Genomic DNA, 21,690 nt, shown 5'->3' with positions numbered 1-21,690 from the left:
GTTTTGAGATGCAAAACGGAATAGTATAATTGCATATATCAACTTGCAACAAAAAAAAGTAGTTTACTCAACATTCAAAATCTTGATCGTAATTTACTCCTGACCTTTAACCTCATTCAAGTATCAAGCGAGTAACAAAAAACAGTGGTTAACTGTAAGAAATCCCTGGGGGATAATGTTAATCTACATTGCTATAACAGACATCAAAAACATTGATATTTTCAAAATATGTTAAAATGTGTTGCATAATTGCTGGATTCTTGCATTACACTAAACCAATTAAGTGTTCAAAAACTCTACATATTAAGTTAAATCACCATAATTTATGCTTAATATTTTGTTAAGTAGAAGGTCCAAGTGCAAGACTCAAAAATTCTCTCTCAAAATGCTCAATGTGATCCAGAAATTTAGATCAGATAAATATCATCACCTACCTTTGCAACAAGATTTTTTCCATTCTCCTAATGTAATCCAATCTCTACAAAATTGGACCGATCATCCCATCTACATGTCATGGATGTGTCATTTAGAATACCCAATTATTTTTTCCCAATTAAGGGGCAATTTAGCATGTATGCAGGAAGTGTCTCCAGGTCTAGCGCCTGGAAACCTGGGTTTCAAAGCTGGAGCAGCAGCTGGGGACATTGTGGAGCTTCTGTGATGCAGAGAATACCTTGGATAGCACATATAGAGGAGTGGTCACAACACAGGCTAAGACTTCACAGGCAGGAAAGGAATGGGTGACCACAGGGCAGAGCAAGAGGACTAGGCAGGCAGTGCAGGAATCATGTGTGGCCATTTCACTGCAAAAACAGATGTACCGCTTTGGATACTGTTGAGGGAAATGGCCCCTCAGGGGAAAGTTGCAACAGCCAAATTTGTTGCACCACAGTTGGCTCTGCTGCACGGAGTAAAAAGTGTGGGAATGCAATAGTTATAGAGGATTCAATTGTAAGGGAAATAGATGGGCGTTTCTGTGGCCGCAAATGAAACTCCAGGATGGTATATTGCCTCCCTGGTGCGAAGGTCAAGGATGTCTCACAGCAGGTACAGGACATCATGGAGGGGGATGGTGAAAAGCAGGTGATCGCGGTACACATTGGTACAAACGTCATGGTAAAAAAAAGGAATGAGGTCCTAAAACAGAATATAAGAAGTTGAAAAGTAGGACCTCAAACGGTAGTGATCTCAGGATTCCCACCAGTGCCACGTGCTAGTCGGAGTAGAAACAGCAGGATATATCAGATGAATACATGGCTGAAGAGATGGTGTGAGGGGGAGGGCTTCAGATTCCTGGGACATTGGAACCAGTACAAACTGGGCAGATACCCTAGTGCAAGTGTTAGCTTGTATGGTTGGGAAGGGTTTAAACAACAATGGCAGGGGGATAGGAACCTGTGCAAGGATCAGAGGGGGAAACATGCACAAGAAAAAATGACAGTGAAGAGAATAATAAAAGTGATAGGCAGAGAAATCAAGGGCCAGAATCAAACAGGGCCACAGTGAACGGGACAAGAAATGTTTTAAAAGACTAGCCTTCAGGCTTTGTGCCTTAATATGGGGAGCATTCAAAATAAAGTGGATGAATTAATCGTACAAAGAAATGTAAACGGGTATGATATAGCCGGATTTACACAGACATGGCTGCAGGGTGACCATGGATGGGAACTGAACAACCAGGAGTATTCAATATTTAGGAAGGGAAGACAAAGGGAAAAGGCAGTGGGGTGCATTGTCGGTTAAAGAGGAAATTAACGTAATAGTGAGGAAGAATATTAGCTCAGATGATGTGAAATCTGTATAGGTAGAGATGCAAAACACTAGAGGGAAAAAACATTCGTGTGGGTTGTATATCGATCCTCAAATTGTAGTGATGTTGGGAGTGACATTGAACAGGAAATTAGAGATGCGTGCGATAAAGGAGCATCTATAATTATGGGTGACTTTAATCTGCATATAGATTGGGCAAATAAAATGAGTAATAATACCATAGAGGAGGAATCCCTCGATTGTATACGGAATGGTTTTCTGGACCAGTACGTGGATGAACCAACTAGAGAAATGGCCATCATAGCCTGGGTATTGCGTAATGAGAATGTAATAATTTTCAATCTCGAGGTGCGAGTCCGCTTGGGGATGCTAGTTGTGCGAGGTCCCTTTGGGATGAGTGACCACAATATGATAGAATTCTTCATCAAGATGGAGAGTGATGAAGTTGATTCTGAGACTACGGTCCTGAATCTTAACAAAATAAACTATGATGGTATGAGGCAAGAGTTGACTATGATGGTTTGGGGAATGTGGATGGGCAATGGCAAACATTCAAAGTGCTCATGAGTGAACTGTAACACGGGTGAGCACGGTGGTTAGCACTGCTGACTCACAGCACAGGGACCCGGGTTCAATTCTGGTCTTGGGAATGTGTGGCATTTTCACTTTCTCCCCATGTTGGCGTGGGTTTCCTCCAGATGCACCAGTTTCCTCCCACAGTCCAAAGTTGTGCAGATGAGATGGATTGGCCATGATCAGTTGCCAGTTAGTGTCCCAGGATGTGCAGTTTAGGTGGGGTTGTGGGATTAGGATGGAGAGGGTGGTACGCTCTTCCAAATGGTCGGTGCAGACTCGATGGGCCGAATAGCCACCTTCTGCACTGTAGGGATTCTAAGATTCATTCCTGTCTGGCGCAAAACTAAAACGGGAAAGGTAGCCAAGCCATGGCTTACAAAGGAAATTAGCGATTGTATGAGGTCCAGGGAAGTATCCTTCGTCGTCCAGTACTTTCCCGGAACGGAGAAACTACGACATCTTCTTTGCAGCCTTCAACACGTCATTGATGAAGATGAACATCTTGCCAAGGTCTTACCCACACCCCCACTACTTGCTTTCAAACAACCACGCAACCTCAAACAAACCATTGTTTGCAGCAAACTACCCAGCCTTCAGAACAATGACCACGACACCACACAACCCTGCCATGGCAATCTCTGCAAGACGTGCCAGATCATCGACATGGATACCACCATTACACGCGAGAACACCACCCACCAGGTACGCGGTACATACTCGTGCGACTCGGCCAACGTGGTCTACCTCATACGCTGCAGGAAAGGATGTCCCGAAGCGTAGTACATTGGCGAGACCATGCAGACGCTGCAACAACGAATGAACGGACAATGCGCGACGATCACCAGGCAGGAATGTTCCCTTCCAGTCGGGGAACACTTCAGCAGTCAAGGGCATTCAGCCTCTGATCTCCGGGTAAGCGTTCTCCAAGCCGGCCTTCAGGACGCGCGACAACGCAGAATCGCCGAGCAGAAACTTATAGCCAAGTTCCGCTCACATGAGTGCGGCCTCAACCGGGACCTGGGATTCATGTCGCATTACATTCATCCCCCACCATCTGGCCTGGGCTTGCGAAATCCTACCAACTGTCCTGGCTTGAGACAATTCACACCTCTTTAACTTGGGGTTACCCCTATCTCTGGATATGTAAACACTTAATTAACTGCAAATGCTCGCATTCTAAGCATTGTCTTGCATCTTTGAATTTGTCTATATATATGTTTCTGGAACATACCTCTTCATTCACCTGAGAAAGGAGCAGTGCTCCGAATGCTAGTGTTTGAAACAAACCTGTTGGACTTTAACCTGGTGTTGTAAGACTTCTTACTGTCCAGGGAAGAGGCATACAAATTGGCCAGAAAAAACAGACCTGGGGATTGGAGTAGTTTAGAATTCAGCAAAAGAGGACAAAAGGGATTGATTAAGAAGGGGAAAATAAAAGTACAAGAGTAAGCTTGCAGGGAACATTAAAACTGACTGTAAGACTTCCGGTTGCGGCTATGCGGAGCTAAGTCGCACATTCGACGGCTCCCGCAAAAACTGACTTTTGGGCTCATTTCAGGGCCCCCAACGGCACTTTTTCGACGTTTCCCGGTGTGGGAAGGAGTCTATAACAGCTCCCCGTCAGTATATGGCTTCAACTAGGAGCGGGGCGACAAAAAAGGTGGTGGTGGACCCGAAGAAGGTACGAGGGAACAACAAAATGGCGGCGGGCGGAGACCAGGCAGCGTGGATGCAGTGGGCTGAGGAGCAGCAGGAGGGTATCCAGCGCTGCTTCAGAGAGATTAAAACGGACCTGCTAGAGCCGATGAAGGCTTCTATTGATAAGCTGCTGGAGACACAGATGGCCCAGGGGATGGCTATCTGCGAGGCTCGACAAAAGGTCTCTGACAATGAGGACGAGATCTTAGGCCTGGCGGTAAAGGTGGAGGCGCACGAGGCGCTCCTCAAGAAATGGCAGGAGCGGTTCGAGGAGATGGAGAATCGGTCAAGGCGGAAGAATCTGCGGATTCTGGGTCTCCCGGAGGGGCCGGACATGGGGGCCTATGTGGTCACCATGTTGAACTCGCTGATGGGAGCGGGGTCCTTCCAGGGCCCCCTGGAGCTGGAAGGGGCCCATAGAGTGCTGGCGAGGAGGCCCAAGGCTAACGAGACTCCACGGGCGGTGCTGGTGAGGTTCCATCGGTTCGTCGATCGGGAGTGTGTGCTCAGGTGGGCCAAGGAGGAGAGGAGCAGCAAGTGGGAGAACGCGGAGGTTCGAATATACCAGGACTGGAGTGCGGAGCTGGCGAAGAGGGGGGTCGGGTACAATCGAGCGAAGGTGGTGCTGCCCAGGAAGGGGGTGAAGTTTGGCATGTTGCAGCCGGCACGACTGTGGGTTTCCTACAAGGACCGGCACCATTATTTTGAGTCTCCGGAGGAGGCATGGACCTTTGTTCAGGCTGAGAAGTTGGACACAGATTGAGGGTCGGGATGGGCGATTGGGGACTGCGATTGATATGTTATGTTTAATTATTTTTCCGAGGGGGGGGAAAGCTTTGTATTGGTCCAGGTTTCTTTTTCTCTGTGTTTTTCTCTTTCGGGTCGGAGAGGGTGGCTGGGGCGGGTGGGGCACTGTTTTGGTTGGGTTGGTCGGGGGGCTCTTGGAGGGGGGTAGGTAAACGGAAGAGGGAGGTGGACGACGCTGAGATGGGGCCTCCCACAGGGGAGGGGGAGGCCCGAGTCGGGGGTGAGGGTACCGGGCCTGTAAAAGGAGCTGCGTCAGAGGTGGCGGGGCCTGGTAGGTGGAAAGCGCGGGCTTTTTCCCACGCTGAAGACTGGAGGGGGCGGGGCTGGGGAAGCGAGGGTTGTTCCCCGCGCTTAGAATGGAAGGGGGAGAGCCTATGGAGGGGGAATGGGAGAGGAGGGTGTGCCACACAATGGGAGGAGTCGAAGGAGGCGGGAGTGGCCGGGGTCAGCAGGAGTCAGCTGACTTGCGGAAGTGCAATGGGGGAGTAAATCAGCTAGAATGGGTCCTAGCCGGGGGGGGTGGGGGGGAATCAAGTTGCTGCTGCTATGGTCAAGGTGGAGCGAGTGGGGTCGAGACGGGGGTATGCCACTGTGGGGAACGGGCCGGATGTGGGGTGCGGGCGCGTGGCTGGCCGAGGAGGGGTCATGGCTAGTCGGAGGGGGAGGGGGCGGGTAGCCCCCTGATCCGGCTGATAACCTGGAATGCAAGGGGACTGAATGGGCCGGTTAAGCGGGCCCACGTGTTCGCGCACCTGAAGGGGCTCAAGGCGGATGTGGTTATGCTCAAGAGACACACCTGAAGGTGGCAGACCAGGTAAGATTGAGGAAAGGGTGGGTAGGTCAGGTGTTTCACTCGGGGCTGGATGCCAAAAATCGAGGGGTGGCGATCTTGGTGGGAAAGAAGGTGTCATTCGAGGCGTCGAGACTTGTGGCAGATAATGGCGGTAGGTACATAATGGTAAGTGGTAAGTTGCAGGGAGAGGGGGTGGTACTGGTCAATGTGTATGCCCCGAACTGGGACAATGCAGGTCTTATGCAGCCTATGTTGGGTCGGATCCCAGACTTGGAAGTTGGGGGCCTGATAATGGGGGGAGACTTTAACACGGTGCTGGATCCGGCACTGGATCGCTCTAGGTCTAGGACGGGTAGGAAGCCGGCGGCGGCTAAGGTGCTGAGGGGGTTTATGGACTAGATGGGAGGGGTGGACCCTTGAAGATTTGCAAGGCCGGGGGCTAGGGAATTTACATTCTTCTCATGTCCATAAGGCTTATTCCCGAATCGACATTTTCATTTTGAGTAGCGCACTGATAGTGAGAGTAGAGGATACTGAGTATTCGGCAATAGCCATTTCGGACCACGCCCCGCATTGGGTGGACTTGGAGATGGGGGAGGAGAGGGACCAGCGTCCGCTGTGGCGCTTGGAGGTGGGGTTGTTGGCGGACGAAGAGGTGAGCGAGTGGGTCCGAGGAAGTATAGAGAGGTACTTGGAGACCAACGACAACAGGGAGGTCCGAGTGGGGATGGTATGGGAGCCACTGAAGGTGGTGGTGAGGGGAGAGCTGATCTCCATCAGGGCCCACAAGGAGCGGAGGGAGCAGGAGAGGTTGGTGGGGGAGATGGTGAGGGTAGACAGGAGGTATGCGGAGGAGCCCGAGGAAGGATTGTTGAGGAAGAGGCGTAGCCTCCAGGCCGAATTCAACCTGGTGACTACCAGGAAGGCGGAGGTGCAGTGGAGGAAGGCCCAGGGGGATTTACGAGTACGAGGAAAAGGCAAGCCGGATGTTGGCGCATCAGCTTAGGAAGCAGGACGCAGCTAGAGAGATCGGGGGAGTTAAGGACAGGGGAGGGAATGTGGTGCGGAGTGGGGTTGGCATCAATGGGGTCTTCAGGGACTTTTACGAGGAATTGTACTGATCCGAGCCCCCACGGGAGGAGGGAGGGACGGGCTGCTTCCTACACCAATTGAGGTTTTCAAAGGTGGAAGAGGGATTGGTGGCGAGATTGGGGGCCCCGATTAGGCTGGAGGAGCTGATCAAAGGGATATGAAGCACGCAAGCGGGGAAGGCACCGGGGCCGGACGGTTTCCCGGTCGAATTCTATAGAAAAATATATGGACCTGTTGGGCCCGCTGTTAGTCAGGACCTTTAATGAGGCAAGGGAGTGGGGGCTTTGCCTCAGACGATGTCCCGGGCACTGATCTCCTTGATCCTGAAGCGGGACAAGGATCACCTGCAATGTGGGTCTTACAGACCGATTTCCTTGCTAAATGTAGATGCCAAGGTGCTGGCGAAGGTCTTAGCCACGAGGATTGAGGATTGTGTGCCGCAGATCATCCATGAAGACCAGACGGGGTTTGTGAAGGGGAGACAGTTGAACGCGTGTGTGCGGAGGCTATTGAACGTTATCATGATGCCGGCGAGGGAGGGGGAGGTGGAGATAGTGGTGGCGATGGACGCTGAGAAAGCCTTCGATAGGGTAGAGTGGGGGTACCTGTGCGAGGTGAAGAGGTTTGGGTTTGGGAGGGGTTTGTCAAGATGGGTTAGGCTGTTGTATGAGGTCCCGATGGCGAGTGTGGCCACAAACAGGAGGAGGTCCGAGTACTTTCGGTTGCACCGAGGGACGAGGCAGGGGTGTCCCTTGTCCCCCCTGCTCTTCGCATTGGCGATTGAACCCCTGGCTATGGCACTGAGGGAGTCAAGGAACTGGAGGGGGTTGGAGTGGGGTGGGGAGGACCAAAGGGTGTCACTTTATACGGACGACCTGCTGCTGTATGTGGCGGACCTGGTGGGAAGAATGCCGGAGGTAATGAGGATGCTTAGGGAATTTGGGGACTTTTCGGGGTACAAGCTCAACATGGGGAAGAGCGAGCTGTTTGTAGTTCATCCAGGGGACCAGGAGAGGGGATTGGTGAGCTCCCATTAAAAAGGGCGGAGAGGAGCTTCAGGTATTTGGGGGTCCAGGTGGCCAGGAGCTGGCTTAATTTTACAAGGCTGGTGGAGCAAACGGAGGATGAGTTCAAGAGGTGGGACGCGTTGCCGCTGTCCTTGGCGGGTAGGGTGCAGTCAATCAAAATGACGGTGCTCCCAAGGTTTTTGTTCCTGTTCCAGTGCCTCCCAGTGTTTATCTCGAAGGCTTTTTTCAGGCGGGTTAACAGGAGTATAAATGGGATTTGTGTGGGCGCGAGGGACTCCGAGGGTGAGAAGGGTGTTCCTGGAGCGGAGTAGAGATAGGGGGGACTGGCGCTGCCCTACCTCTGTGGGTACTACTGGGCCGCCAATCCGACGATGGTGCGCAAGTGGGTGATGGACGGGGAGGGGGCTGCATGGAAGAGGCTGGAGACGGCGTCTTGTGTGGGTACGAGTCTGGGGGCACTGGCAACGGCGCCGCTGCCGCTCCCTCAAAGGAGGTATACCACGAGCCCGGTGGTGGTGGCTGCCCTCAAAATTTGGGGGCAGAGGACCCCATTACGGGGGAACCACCGGTTCGTCCCAGGAAGAACAGGTGGAGGGTTTTCGGGGTGGCACAGGGCAGTGATACTAAAGTTGGGGGACCTGTTTGTGGACGGGAGGTTCGCAAGCCTGGGTGAGCTGGAGGAGAAGTACAGGCTCCCCCCGGGGAACACCTTCAGGTACTTACAGGCAAGGGCGTTTGCCAGGCGGCAGGTGGTGGAATTCCCACGGCTACTGCCGCACACAGTGCAGTTCAGGATGCTCTCGTTGGGGGGGGGGGGGGGGGGGGGGGGATATCTCGGAAACTTACCGGGTGATGCAGGAGGAGGAAGCCTTGGTGGTGGAGGTAAAAGGTAAGTGGGAGGAGGAGTTGGGAGAGGAAATTGAGGAAGGGATGTGGGCAGATGCCTTGGGGAGGGTGAACTCTTCCTCAACGTGCGCGAGGCTCAGCCTCATACAGCTTAAGGTGCTGCACAGGGCACACATGACCGGGACAAGGATGAGCCGTTTTTTTGGGGGTGAGGATGCCCAGCGCTGGAGGAATTTTGGAAGGGCGTAGCAAGGACGGTGTCGAGGGTGGTAGGATCCAGGGTCAAACCGGGCTGGGGGCTCGCAATATTTGGGGTGGCAGAGGAGCCGGGAGTGCAGGAGGCGAAAGAGGCCGGTATTCTGGCCGTTGCGTCCCTGGTGGCCCGGCGAAGGATTCTTCTTCAGTGGAAAGATGCGAGGCCCCCAAGCGTGGAATCCTGGATCAGTGATATGGCAGGGTTCATTAAATTGGAGAGGGTGAAATTCGCCTTGAGAGGGTCGGTACAAGGGTTCTTTAGGCGGTGGCAACCGTTCTTAGACTTTCTGGCAGAACGATAGACATTGGTCAATGGCAGCAGCAGCTCGGGAGGGAGAGAAACCACGTTTACTTTATTATTGTTTTTGTTATTTCCACTGAAGGGTCTGAGGGGGTGTATATACCTGTTATGTTAAGTCGGGGTGTTAATGTTAATTTATTATTTATGTACGGGGGGGGGGGGGGGATGGGGTGTTGCTTTTCTAGATTGTGTTTTGTACTTAACCCTGTTGGGTTCTTTTTTTCTCATTTTGTTATTGATATTTTATGAAAACCTTTAATAAAAAATTTAATTTTTAATTTTTAAATTGACTGTAAAAGCTTCTTTGGGTATGTGGAGAGAAAAGATTGAAACAGAGGAATTTATAATGGGGAACAAAGAAATGGCTGACCAACAAAATACTTACTGGTTCTGTCTTCACAAAGAAGGGAACAAATAAAGTACCAGAATGTTGGGGAGCACAGGGTTTAGTGAGGAAGGAACTGAAGGAAATCAGTATTAATAGGGAAAAGATGTTGGGGAAATGGATGGGATTGAAAGCGGATAAATCTCCATGGCCTGATAATCTACATCGTAGAGTATTTAAGTAGCCCTAGAAATATTGGATGCATTGATGGTCATCTTCCCAAGATTTTAGACTCGAACAGTTCCTACAGATTGGAGGGTAGCTAATGTAACCACACTATCTAAAAATGAAAGTAGGAAAAACAGGGAATTATAGATCAGACAGACATCAGTAGTGGGGAAAAAGCTAGAGTCCGTCATAAATGATTTAATAGCAGAGCATCTGGAAAACAGCGGCAGGATTGGACAGAGTCAGCATGGATTTCTGAAAGGAAAATCATGCTCGACAAATCTATTGGAGTTCTTCGAAAATGTAACCAGTAGATTTGACAATGGTGAGCCAGTGGATGTGGTTTACTTGGACTTTCAAAAGACATTCGACAAAGCCCCACAAGGGATTATCGTGTAAAATTAAGGCACATGGGATTAGGATAGTGTATTGAGGTGGATAGAAAACTGGTTGGCAGGTGGGAAACAAAGAGGAATAAATGGGTCTTTTTCCAAATGGCAGGCAATGATTAGTGGTTTACTGCAGGGATCAGTGTTAGGGCTCCAGCTATTCACAATATATATTTAATGATCTGGATGAGGAAACTAAACATAACATCACCAAACTTGCAGATGGTGACACACAAGCTGGGCAGGAGGTTGAGCTGTGATGCAGAGATGCTTCAGTGTGATTTGCACAAGTTGTGTGAGTGGGCAAATACATGGCAGCTGCAGTATATTGTGAATAAATGTGAGGTTATCCATTTTGGTAGAAAAACAGGCAGGCAGATCTGAATGGTCAGAGATTGAGAGAGCGCTTTGACAAAGAGTCATCCACGCTCCAAACGTTAGCTCCTTTTCTCTCCACAGATGCTGTCAGGCCTGTTGAGATTGTCCAGCATTTTCTTTTTTTGTTTCCGATTCCAGCATCCGCAGTAATTTGCTTTTATATATGAGAGAGGGCAATGTGCAACGAGAACTGGGTGCCCTTGAATACCAGTTGTTGAAATAAGCATGTTGGTGCAACAGGTACTGAAGGAGGAAATATTATGCTACCCTTCATTGCGAGAGGATTCGTGTACAGGAGCAGGGATGTCTTGCTGCAATTATAGAGGGCCCCGGTGAGACCACACCTGGAATAGTGTGTGCAGTTTTGGTCTGCGTATCGGAGGAAGGATGTTCTGGCTATAGAGGGAGTGCAGCGAAGGTTTACCAGATTGATTGCTGGGGTGGCAGGACTGATGTATGAGAGATTGAGTCGGTTAGGATTATATTTGCTGGATTTCAAATGAGGGAGAATCTCATAGAAACCTATAAAATTCTAACATGACTAGAGAGGGTAGATGCAGGAAGGATGTTCCAAATGGCGGGAGATTCCAGAACCAGGCTCACAGTCTAAGGATATGGAGTAAACCATTCAGTACCGAGATGAGGAGACATTTCTTCACTCAGTGGTTAGCCCATGGAATTCTCTGCCACAGAAAGCAGTTGAGGCTAAAACACTATTTTCAAGGAGGAGTTAGATAGAGCTCCTGGGGCTAAAGGGATCAAAAGATTTGGGGGGGGGGGGGGGGAGGAAGAGAAAGGACGGACAGAATGCGGGATCAGGTTACGAAGTTGGATGATCAGCCATGATGAAAATGAATAGTGGAGCAGGCTCCAAGGGCCTACGCCGGCATGTCCATGTTTCTATGAAATCAAGAAAATTAATTCTCACCACTGCTGGGCACTGATAACCACATAATGTCATCTGGAATTCTTGAGAAAAGTAATTCATAGAAGACAAACACATACAGCTGCTTGACAAATGTGTTCAACAAGCAGTGCACTGTATTAGGCAATTGCTGACAACACAGAAGCAAACTTACAAGGCACTTTGCAGATGACTGCACAACACTTGCAGTAGCAGTTTAAATTGAAATAGCAGCTTGGAGCACTCCTGGCACTATAAGTGCACAAAGTATTTTTACTTTGGATAAAGTATGATTGCCATGTATATTTCTGTTCTTCAGCCATGAAACATACACCAGCTAAGTAGAAATATTAAGAGTAGCCACCATTACAGACCTTGACAAGTGTAATGGACATGGGATATTTAGGTACAGTGATGATGGAAGGCAAAATGTAGGGTAAAACAATGTATATAATGCATCACACCCAGCTCTCTCCTTGCACATCAAAATACCCCTAGAGGGATCAAGTACATACCTTGAGGGTGAAGTCGACAGTGGCGGGAGAGACTGGTGTCAGGTTGGAGCTCTGTTGTAGAGTCTCCCTCCTGGGGATGGGAAGGGTGTGGGGCAGGGACACCTGAAATGCAGGCAACACACATCACACTCTCACTAGAACTAAAAAAAACTGCAGTATCCAAACAAGTTCAGAAAACTCCTGAACTAATAATTATATTTAGCTACAAGAATTATCCTTATCCCAATTATACAAGAGGACTGTGGTGGAACTAAACAATGCAGGTTTCAGGATTAATTTTCAATGGCTCAAAATTCTGGGCACTGTCATGGGAATGTCCCTTTAATAAATGTTTTTGTCTTATCACATGGCTTCAGTGATGCCATTGCGTGGGTTGTGGCTCTGAGTTTTACTTTCGCTTTGAGTTTGACATAGTTTTGTATTGCACAGATTGGAAAGAAGTGTCTCTCTATCTGCAGTTTAAACGCTGTTTCCAGATTACTTGATAACTTAAAAGTGATAACTGTTTTCTGGAAAGAATCCAAACCTACTGGTTTGGAAAGGAAACAGGTGTATCCATAGCAAGTCTGAAAGATAGTAAGAGTGCCATGTGTTGGGCCACACCGTTGAAAAGAGGTTTCTGGTTTACGGGATCTTGTTATTAAATTGGAACATTCAAAGGGGGAAATTTATTAAGGGTGATATAGATTGCTGTAGCTGTGTTTGTAGTTGATAAAAATGCTTACTGTGTGTGTTTATAAAAATGTCAACTAAATTCGTAGAATAAAGCTTGTTTTTGATTAAAAGTGCTTAAGGCCTTTGTTGAATAACACCTGAAAGGCACGTCCTTGTGCTCGTCGTAACCAAAATCGATAAACAATTGTAGGTCAGGTGAACTCCATGATATACTTTTGGAGTTTTCAAACCCTGGCCCATAACACCAAGTTTCTGGAAAGCGCTTAGGGAGTGGGACGATTTAAAATGCATTTAGGCCACTTTAGTTCAAATAAGTAAAACTTTAAAAGTCAATATTTCAAATTATGGCAAATGCAAGCAGCCATTATAATTGTGTATAAATATTTCCGTTATTCCATTTTAAGATATACAGCCATGATATATTTAACCTGGCAATACGATTACCTAAATGACCTAAATGATGGGTTGCAGCTGAAAGCCCATTACTTAGATAATGTTCATCAGATCATAAATGTTGGTGAAGTGGAACTACACTCACGATGCCCAAGAAAAGAAAAATGTACTCTATATTGGCTTACTTACATTGTTCACCAGGGAATCTTCTATTTTGCTATTGCCAGATGACACAGAATCTGACAGTGATGAGGAAGGTGCTGTATAATCAGTCATGGATTCCTAAAATTTGAATTTGCACATATTCAGTTTTAAAATATTTAAATGATCATGCGACATATTTGAGATCACAAGAAATGACTATACAAAAAAAAATATCAGGACTATTCATGTTTTTCATAAAAATCAAATTACACGCATTTCAGAAATCCAGCTTATATTGCTTTAGTTAAGAGACAGGATATCAACCTTCTCGTCTTTTTGGGCTACATACCATGGAGCTTCAGCATCAACCTAGGCGTGACTTACCATTGATTAGAAATTGAACTAGACCAGCCACATATAAACTATGGTTAGAAGAGCAGGTTGAAATAGCAGAACATCGGGTGGCGGTCATGGAGTGAGTGGTCGCACATTTGGCAGCTCCCGTTCAAGACAGTTTATTTTGGTCCTTTTCCCCATTTGTTGGACTGATGTTTTGGTGGAAAAAGGTGTAGAGGTGGTCGAGGGAAGTTAAAACGCCACTGGTGGATGGATCCACGGACCAGAACTGGATTAAGAACGGAAATGTAGGAGCAATAAATTCTTTGTGCGCCACAGGTGAAGCTGGTGGAGGGTAAAGGGTCAGCCCTGCCTGCCCAGAGGTCAACGGAGCAATTGGTTGACTTCTTAAATGAGAATTTCACCCGGCAGAGCAGGGAAGTCCAGGAAAACCTAGCCAAGGCATTGGAACCGTTAAAAGCTGGAATTGATCGTGTGGAACAGAGGCTGGAGTCCCAGGGCCAGGCTATTCGGAAAGTGGAGGCGGCGGTGGGGAAGCACGGAGCGGCTTGCCTCATTGGCAGCCGAGATCGGAATGATGCGGGAGACCCAGAAGCGGCTAGCGAAGGTGGAGGATCTGGAGAACCGCACCCTGAAGCAAAACCTAAGAATCGTGGGGATGCCCAAGGGCATAAAGTAAACAGAAGCTGGCACGTATGTAGCCAAGGTGTTGGGAGACGCTGATGGGGGAGGAGGCCATTTGACTTGCCTCTGGGGGGGTCGATCGAACGCACAGGGCTCTGATGAGCAATCAGTGGGATGGTGGGAGGTTTGGCGCCATGGACGGAGGCTAGCTGGGTGGGCTAATTAACGGGAGCGCAGTGGGGGGTGAGCAGGTTGTTAGTGAAGAAATAGTGGGGGATGGGATTGTTCTGTTCAGGGGAGGGGGGTTGCTGACAAAGGTGTGGTTGTTGTGGTGCAGCAAGAAGGGAGATGGTGACGGTGAACTTCTGAGGGTGGGCCTGGCCCAAGAAGGGATATGGTTGATGGGAGGCGGAGGGTGACCAGGTTGATCATATGGAATGTGGCCAGTCAAACGGTCGCGTGTTCGCACATTTGAGAAGCTTGGACTTGGCCTTTTTGCAAGAAACGCACTGGTTTAGCACAGTGGGCTAAATCGTTGGCTTGTAATGCAGAACAAGACCAGCAGCGCAGGTTCAATTCCCGTACCGGCATCCCCGAACAGGCACCGGAATGTGGCGACTGGGGGCTTTTCACAGTAACTTCATTGAAGCCTACTTGTGACAATAAGCGATTATTATTATTACTTGAAGATCGGGGACCAGACTAGGGGAAGGAAAGGGTGGGTGGGGCAGCTCTTCCATTCGGGATTAGATATGAAGATGCTGGGGGTGGCGGTGCTGATGAACAAACGGGTAGCGTTTGAGGTGGGTAATATTGTGGCAGATTCGGGAGGGAGGTTCGAGAAGGTGAACGGGAAGCTGCAGGCGATTCCAGTGGTCTTGGTGAATGTCTATGCCCCAAACTGGGACGGGGGGGGGGGGGGCCTAGATCCGCGAAGGTTTAGGAGGCCAAGGCGAAGGACTTCCTGAAATTCTCCCATATGTACAGGGTGAACTCTCGGATTGATTATTTTGTGGTAGATAAGGCGCTGCTGGCAGGGGTTGTCGATTTAGGGTACTCGGCGATCGTGGTTTCACATCACGCGCCGCACTGGATGGACTTGCAAGTGGTTTGGGGCATACTCAGCGCTCGTAGAGACTGGATGTAGGGCTGTTGGCGGATGAGGATGTGTGCGAGTGAGTGAGGGCGACCATTTGGGGGTACATGGAACTAAATGATACAGGTGAGGTTTTGACCACCACGCCACAGGAAACGTTTAAGGCAGTGGTTTGGGGTGGGGGTGGGACGAGTTTATATTGATCTGGGCGCATAGGGAAAAGGTGGAGCGAGCAGAGATGGCAAGGCTGGTGGATGAGATTCTGCAGGTGGATAGGAGGTACTCGGAGGCTCAGGAGGCGGGATTGTTGAAGGAGAGACAACTCTCGGTGAATGTCAGGAGATTAATGAATGTGAAAATGAAGCCCCCAGAGGATGCGGAGGTAGCAGTTGCTATGAACATGGAGAAGGCGGTCGATTGGGAGTATCTGTGGGAAGTGCTCGGACGGTTTGGGTTCTTGCAGGGATTTGCAAACTGGGACCAATTGTTGTATAGGGCACCCATAGCGGGCGTACGGACAAACCAGGTAAGCGCTGGTACTTCGGGCTGCACTGTGGGACAAGGCAGGGGAGCCCACTTGCCCCGTTGCTTTTTGCCTTGGCAAGAGAGCCATTGGCAATGGCGCTTAGAGCGTCAAGGTGTTGGAGAGGGATTGTGCATGGTCTCTATATGCAGACGACCTTTTGCTTTATATTTCGGACCCACTGGGAGGTATTGGGGGAATTATGGGTATTTTAGAGGAGTTTGGCCGGTTTTCCAGATACAAGCTAAACATGGGGAAGAGTGGGGGCTTCCAGATAGAGGCCAGGGGGCAGGAGAGGAGGCTAGGTGAGCTGCTGTTAAAGGTGGTGGGGGCAAGCTTCAGATATTTGGGTGCCAGGTGGCACGGGGATGGGAAGAACTTCACAAATTGAATCTGGCGCAGTTGGTGGAACAGATAAGGGGGGATTCAAGAGGTGGGATGTGCTGCCGCTGCCAGGGCAGGTGCAGATAGTGAAACTGATGGTGCTCGGAGGCTTTTTTTTTCAGAACCTCCTGATCTTCATCCCAAAATCATTCTTTAGGAAAGTTAATTTTGTTGGTCTCGTGGTTTGTGTGGACGGGTCAAGAAGGTCCTGTTGTAACAGGGGCGGGGCTAGCCGTGCCAAATATAATGAATTATTATTGGGCAACGAACATTGTTATGGTAAGGAAGTGCGGGAAGGGTCGGCGTGGGGGCGGGTGGAGGCAGCCTCTTGCAGGGGTACAATTCAGGGGAGAACGGTGCCTCTGCCATTCCAGGAGCCCAGTGGTGGTGGTGGCCTGCGGGTGTGGGGACAGTAGTGGCAGCATTTGTGGTTGGAAGGTGGCGGGGGTGAACCCATTCTTTTTGTTTTTTTAAACAAACAATTTTTAATGAGGTACTTTTGGCATAACAAACAACCACAGTACAAAAACAATAGAGTACAAAGAACAGTAATCAAAAAGCAACCGTCGACATTCGTCCCTCCAAGGCCCACCTATTTAACCCCCTACTCTATACTACCCTGACCCCCTCCTGACGATTAACTCTCCACAATGAAGTCAATGAATGGTTGCCACCTCCGGGCGAACCCTGACACCGACCCTCTCAAGGCGAACTTGATCTTTTCCAGGCCGAAAAAGCTCACCATGTCGATTAACCAGGCCTCTGATTTCGGAGGCCTAGACTCCCTCCAAGCCAGTAATATCCGTTGCCAGGCTACCAAGGTGGAAAAGGCCAGAATATCTGCCTCTCTCTCCTCCTGAACACCTGGGTCTTCCAACACCCGAAAGATTGCTACCCCTGGACTCATTTCCACCCTTGTCTTCAATACCCTGGACATGACATCCGCGAACACCTGCCAATATCCCCTAATTTTTGGGCATGCCCAGAACATGTGGACATGGTTCGCTGATCCACCCGCACACCTGAGACACTTGTCTTCCACCCCAAAAAATCTACTCATCCGCACCGCTGTCATGTGCGCCCGGTGAACCACCTTAAATTGGATCAAGCTGAGCCTTGCGCATGTAGCGGTCACATTGACCCTGCTCAGCGCCTCCACCCATAGGCAGTCTTCCATCTCACCCCCCAGTTCCTCCTCCCACTTACGCTTCAGCTCTTCTATGTGTCACCTCCGCCCCCATTAATTCTTTGTAGATGTCCGAGACGCTCCTCGCCCCCACCCATCCCCGAGACACTACCCTATCTTGAGTCCCTCTTAGTGGCAGGAGTGGGAAGGATATCTGCCTGCGCAGAAAGTCCCGCACCTGAAGATATCTAAAATCATTCCCTGCTGCCATCTTGAACTTCTCCTCCAGTGCCCTCAAGCTGGGGAAGCTCCCTTCCAGAAACAGGTCCCCATCTTCTCAATTCCCACCCTTTGCCATACCCGAAATCCCCCATCTCGGCTCCCAAGAGCGAACCGATGGTCGTCACATATTGGGGACCAAACCGATGCACCCACTGCACCAACGTACCTCCTCCACTGATCCCAGATCCTCAGGGCCGCCACCACCACGGGACTGGTAGAATATCTCGCCGGCGGGAACGGCAAAGGTGCTATTATCAGCGCCCCCAAGCTGGTGCCCCTGCATGAGGCTGCCTCCATCCGCTCCCACGCCGCCCCCGTCCCCACGACCCACTTCTCTATCATCGCAATATTGGCCGCCCAGTCATAATTACTAAAATTTGCCTTCTCCGCGTCCATGGCCACAACTACCTCAACTTCCCTTCTCTCCGGGGGCATCATAATCACATTAAGCAGCCTTCTTATATTGGCTACCAACTGCCTACCCTTGACAAATCCGGTTTGGTCCTCCATAATCACGTCCGACACACAATCTTCAATCCTGGAGGCCAACACCTTGGCCAGCAACTTAGCATCCACATTAAGCAACGAGATCAGCCTATAGGATCCACATAGCTCCGGGTTCTTGTCCTGCTTCAATATTAACGAGATGGTGGCCTGTGACATCGTCGGGGGCAGCACCCCTCTATCCCTCGCCTCGTTAAAAATCTTTTATTTTCTTTTTTTAAAATATGTTTTTATTAAGAATTTTTCAACAATATTTTCCACCTTACAAACAACCCCCCCCCCCCCCACCCCGTAACAAAGAAAAGAAAGAGAACTCGCGTGGCAAGACATGAACATGGCAAGTCAATAAGATACAGAACTTTGTTCATTGGATTCTTCCCGTACATGTACATGTTAGTTTCCGGATCATTCATGTGTTTTCTTGCTCAAATGCCCCCCAGAGAAACCCCCCCCCCCCCCTCCCCATGAACGATGTCCCCCCCCCCCGGGTTGCTGCTGTCCGACCTTCATCTAACGCTCCGCGAGATGGTCTAGGAACGGTTGCCACCGCCTGTAGAACCCCTGCACAGACCCTCTCAAGGCAAACTTTATCCTTTCCAACTTGATAAACCCAGCCAGATCATTCATCCAGGCTTCCACGCTGGGGGGCTTCGCCTCCTTCCACATTAGCAAGATCCTTCACCGGGCTACTAGGGATGCAAAGGCCAGAATGCCGGCCTCTTTCGCCTCCTGCACTCCCGGCTCGTCCACTACTCCAAATAGTGCTAGCCCCAGCTTGGCTTGACCCAGACTTTCACCACCTTAGATACTGTTCCCGCCACTCCCCTCCAGTGCCGGGCATGACCAAAACATATGGGCATGGTTCGCTGGACTTCCTGAGCACCTCCCACATCTGTCCTCCACCCCAAAGAACCTACTCAGCCTCGCCCCCGTCATATGCGCTCTGTGAACCACCTTAAATTGTATCAGGCTAAGCCTGGCACACGAGGAAGAAGAATTAACCCTACTTAGGGCGTCAGCCCATAGCCCCTCCTCAATCTCCTCCCCCAACTCCTCCTCCCATTTACCCTTCAGCTCCTCTACCAAAGCCTCCCCCCTCTTCTTTCATCTCCTGGTATATCGCCGACACCTTGCCCTCTCCGACCCATATGCCCGAAATCACCCTATCTTGAATCCCGTGTGCCTGGAGTAGCGGAAATTCCCTCACCTGCCACCTCACAAACGCCCTCACTTGCATGTACCTGAAAGCGTTTCCTGGGGGTAGCCCAAACTTCTCCTCCAGCGCCCCTAAGCTCGCAAACGTCCCGTCAATGAACAGGTCCCCCATTCTTCTAATCCCTGCCCGTTGCCAGCTCTGAAACCCCCCGTCCATCCTTCCTGGGACAAACCGATGGTTGTCTCTGATCGGGGACCACACCGAGGCTCCCGTCGCACCCCTGTGCCGTCTCCACTGCCTCCAGATCTTTAGCATTGCCGCCACCACCGGGCTCGTGGTGTACCTTGTCGGCGAGAGCGGCACCGTCACCAGCGCCCCCAGGCTCGTTCCCTTGCAGGACGCCATCTCCAACCTATTCCACGCCGCCCCCTCTCCCTCCATCACCCACTTACGGATCATTGCCACGTTGGCTGCCCAATAGTAACCAGCCAAATTTGGCAACGACAACCCTCCTCTATCTCAGCTATGCTCCAAGAACCCCCTCCTTACCCGCGGGGTCTTGCTCACCCACACAAATCCCATAATGCTCCTGCTTACCCTCTTAAAGAAGGCCTTAGTAATCACAATTGGGAGGCATTGGAATACAAAAAGAAATCTCGGGAGGACCACCATTTTAACCGACTGTACCCTACCTGCCAACGAGTGGCAACATGTCCCACCTTTTAAAATCCTCCTCCATCTGTTCCACCAACCGCGTCAAATTAAGTTTGTGCAGTACCCCCCAGTTCCTACCTACCTGAATCCCCAAGTATCAAAAGCTCCTTTCCGCCCTCCTCAAAGGTAGGTCGTCTATCCCTCTTCCCTGGTCCCCCGGATGGATCACAAAGAGCTCAGTCTTTCCCACATTGAGCTTATAGCCCGAAAAATCTCCAAACTCCCGTAGGATCTGCATTACCTCCACCAACCCCTCCACTGGATACGTCACATACAGCAACAGGTTGTCTGCATACAGCGACACTCTATGCTCCTCTCCCCCTCGAACCACCCCCTTCCATTTCCCCGACTCCCTTAACGCCATGGCCAAAGGTTCAATTGCTAATGCAAACATCAGAGGGGACAGGGGGCACCCCTGCCTCATCCCTCGATACAGCCGGAAATACTCCGACCTCCACCGGTTCCGTGACCACACTCGCCACCGGGGCTCTATACAGGAGCTTAACCCAACTAATAAACCCTCCCCCGAACCCAAACCTCCTCAACGCTTCCCAGAGATACTCCCACTCTACCCGATCAAAGGCCTTCTCTGCGTCCATGGCTGTCACTATCTCCACTTCTCCCTCCACCGATGGCATCATTATCACATTTAGGAGCCTTCGCACATTAGTATTTAACTGCCTACCCTTTACGAATCCCGTCTGGTCCTCGTGAATCACCCCCGGGACACAGTCCTCAATCCTCGTGGCCAACATTTTTGCCAGCAACTTAGCATCTACATTAAGGAGCGAGATCGGTCTATACGACCCACATTGCAGTGGGTCCTTATCCCGCTTCAAGATCAAAGAGATTGTCGCCTCCGACATTGTCGGGGGCATGGTTCCCCCTCCCTTGCTTCACTGAAGGTCCTTACCAGCAACGGGGCTAACAGGTCTACATACTTCCTATAGAACTCCACCGGGAACCCATCCGGCCCCGGGGCCTTCCCTGCCTGCATGCTCCCCAGTCCTTTAACCAGCTCCTCCACCCCAATTGGCGCCCCCAAACCAGCCACCTCCTGCTCCTCCACCCTTGGGAACCTCAATTGGTCCAAGAATCGCCGCATCCCCTCTTTTCCCCCTGGGGGCTGGGACCTATACAGTTCCTCGTAAAAGGCCTTAAAAGCCTCATTCACTTTCCCTGCACTCCGCACCGTAGTTCCCCTGCCATCTTTGACTCCGCCTATTTCCCTCGCTGCCATCCTCTTATGGAGCTGATGTGCCAGCATCCAGCTAGCCTTCTCCCCATATTCATATATCGCCCCCTGTGCCTTCCTCCACTGTGCCTCTGCCTTCCCTGTGGTCAACAGGTCGAACTCCGTCTGGAGACTTCATCTCTCCCCGAGTAGTCCCTCATCAGGAGCCTCTGCATAGCTCCTGTCCACCCTTAAAATCTCCCCCACTAACCTCTCCCTGCCCTCTCTCTTCACCCTATGAGCCCTGATGGAGATTAACTCTCCCCTGACCATCGCCTTCAGCGCCTCCCATACTACTCCCACCTGCACCTCCCCGTTGTCGTTGGCCTCCAGAAACCTTTCAATACACCCCCGCACCCTCCCGCACACTTCGTCTGCCAGCAGTCCCACATCCAACCTCCACAACGGGCGTTGGTCCCTCTCCTCCCCCAGCTCTAACTCCACCTAATGCGGGGCATGGTCTGAAATGGCTACGGCCGAATACTCCGTTCCCTCCACTTTCGGGATCAATGCCCTGCCCAGAACAAAAAAATCTATCCGGGAGTAGGTCTTATGTACGTGGGAGAAAAAAGA

At 50.4% G+C, this 21,690-nt stretch overlaps 1 protein-coding gene across 7 annotated transcripts in view; it reads right to left on the bottom strand.

Annotated features, from left to right (window-relative positions):
* Positions 1-21,690, bottom strand: part of prrc2c (proline-rich coiled-coil 2C) — a 131,872-nt gene that overhangs the window by 15,322 nt on the left and 94,860 nt on the right. For 5 of the 7 annotated variants that reach the window (XM_072511540.1, XM_072511545.1, XM_072511546.1 and 2 more), the window contains exons 23-24: positions 13,163-13,255; positions 11,906-12,007 (exon numbers count right to left, since the gene is read on the bottom strand). In XM_072511540.1, the coding sequence (XP_072367641.1) occupies positions 11,906-12,007; positions 13,163-13,255 (195 nt within the window). The remainder of the gene's footprint in view (positions 1-11,905; positions 12,008-13,162; positions 13,256-21,690) is intronic. The other 2 variants (XM_072511543.1, XM_072511544.1) reach the window with 1 other exon arrangement.

This window comes from Scyliorhinus torazame, chromosome 7, assembly GCF_047496885.1.
Source record: "Scyliorhinus torazame isolate Kashiwa2021f chromosome 7, sScyTor2.1, whole genome shotgun sequence".
Taxonomy (NCBI): domain Eukaryota; kingdom Metazoa; phylum Chordata; class Chondrichthyes; order Carcharhiniformes; family Scyliorhinidae; genus Scyliorhinus; species Scyliorhinus torazame.
Note: the sequence above shows the minus strand (reverse complement) of the source record. Positions and strands in the feature narration are given on the sequence as shown.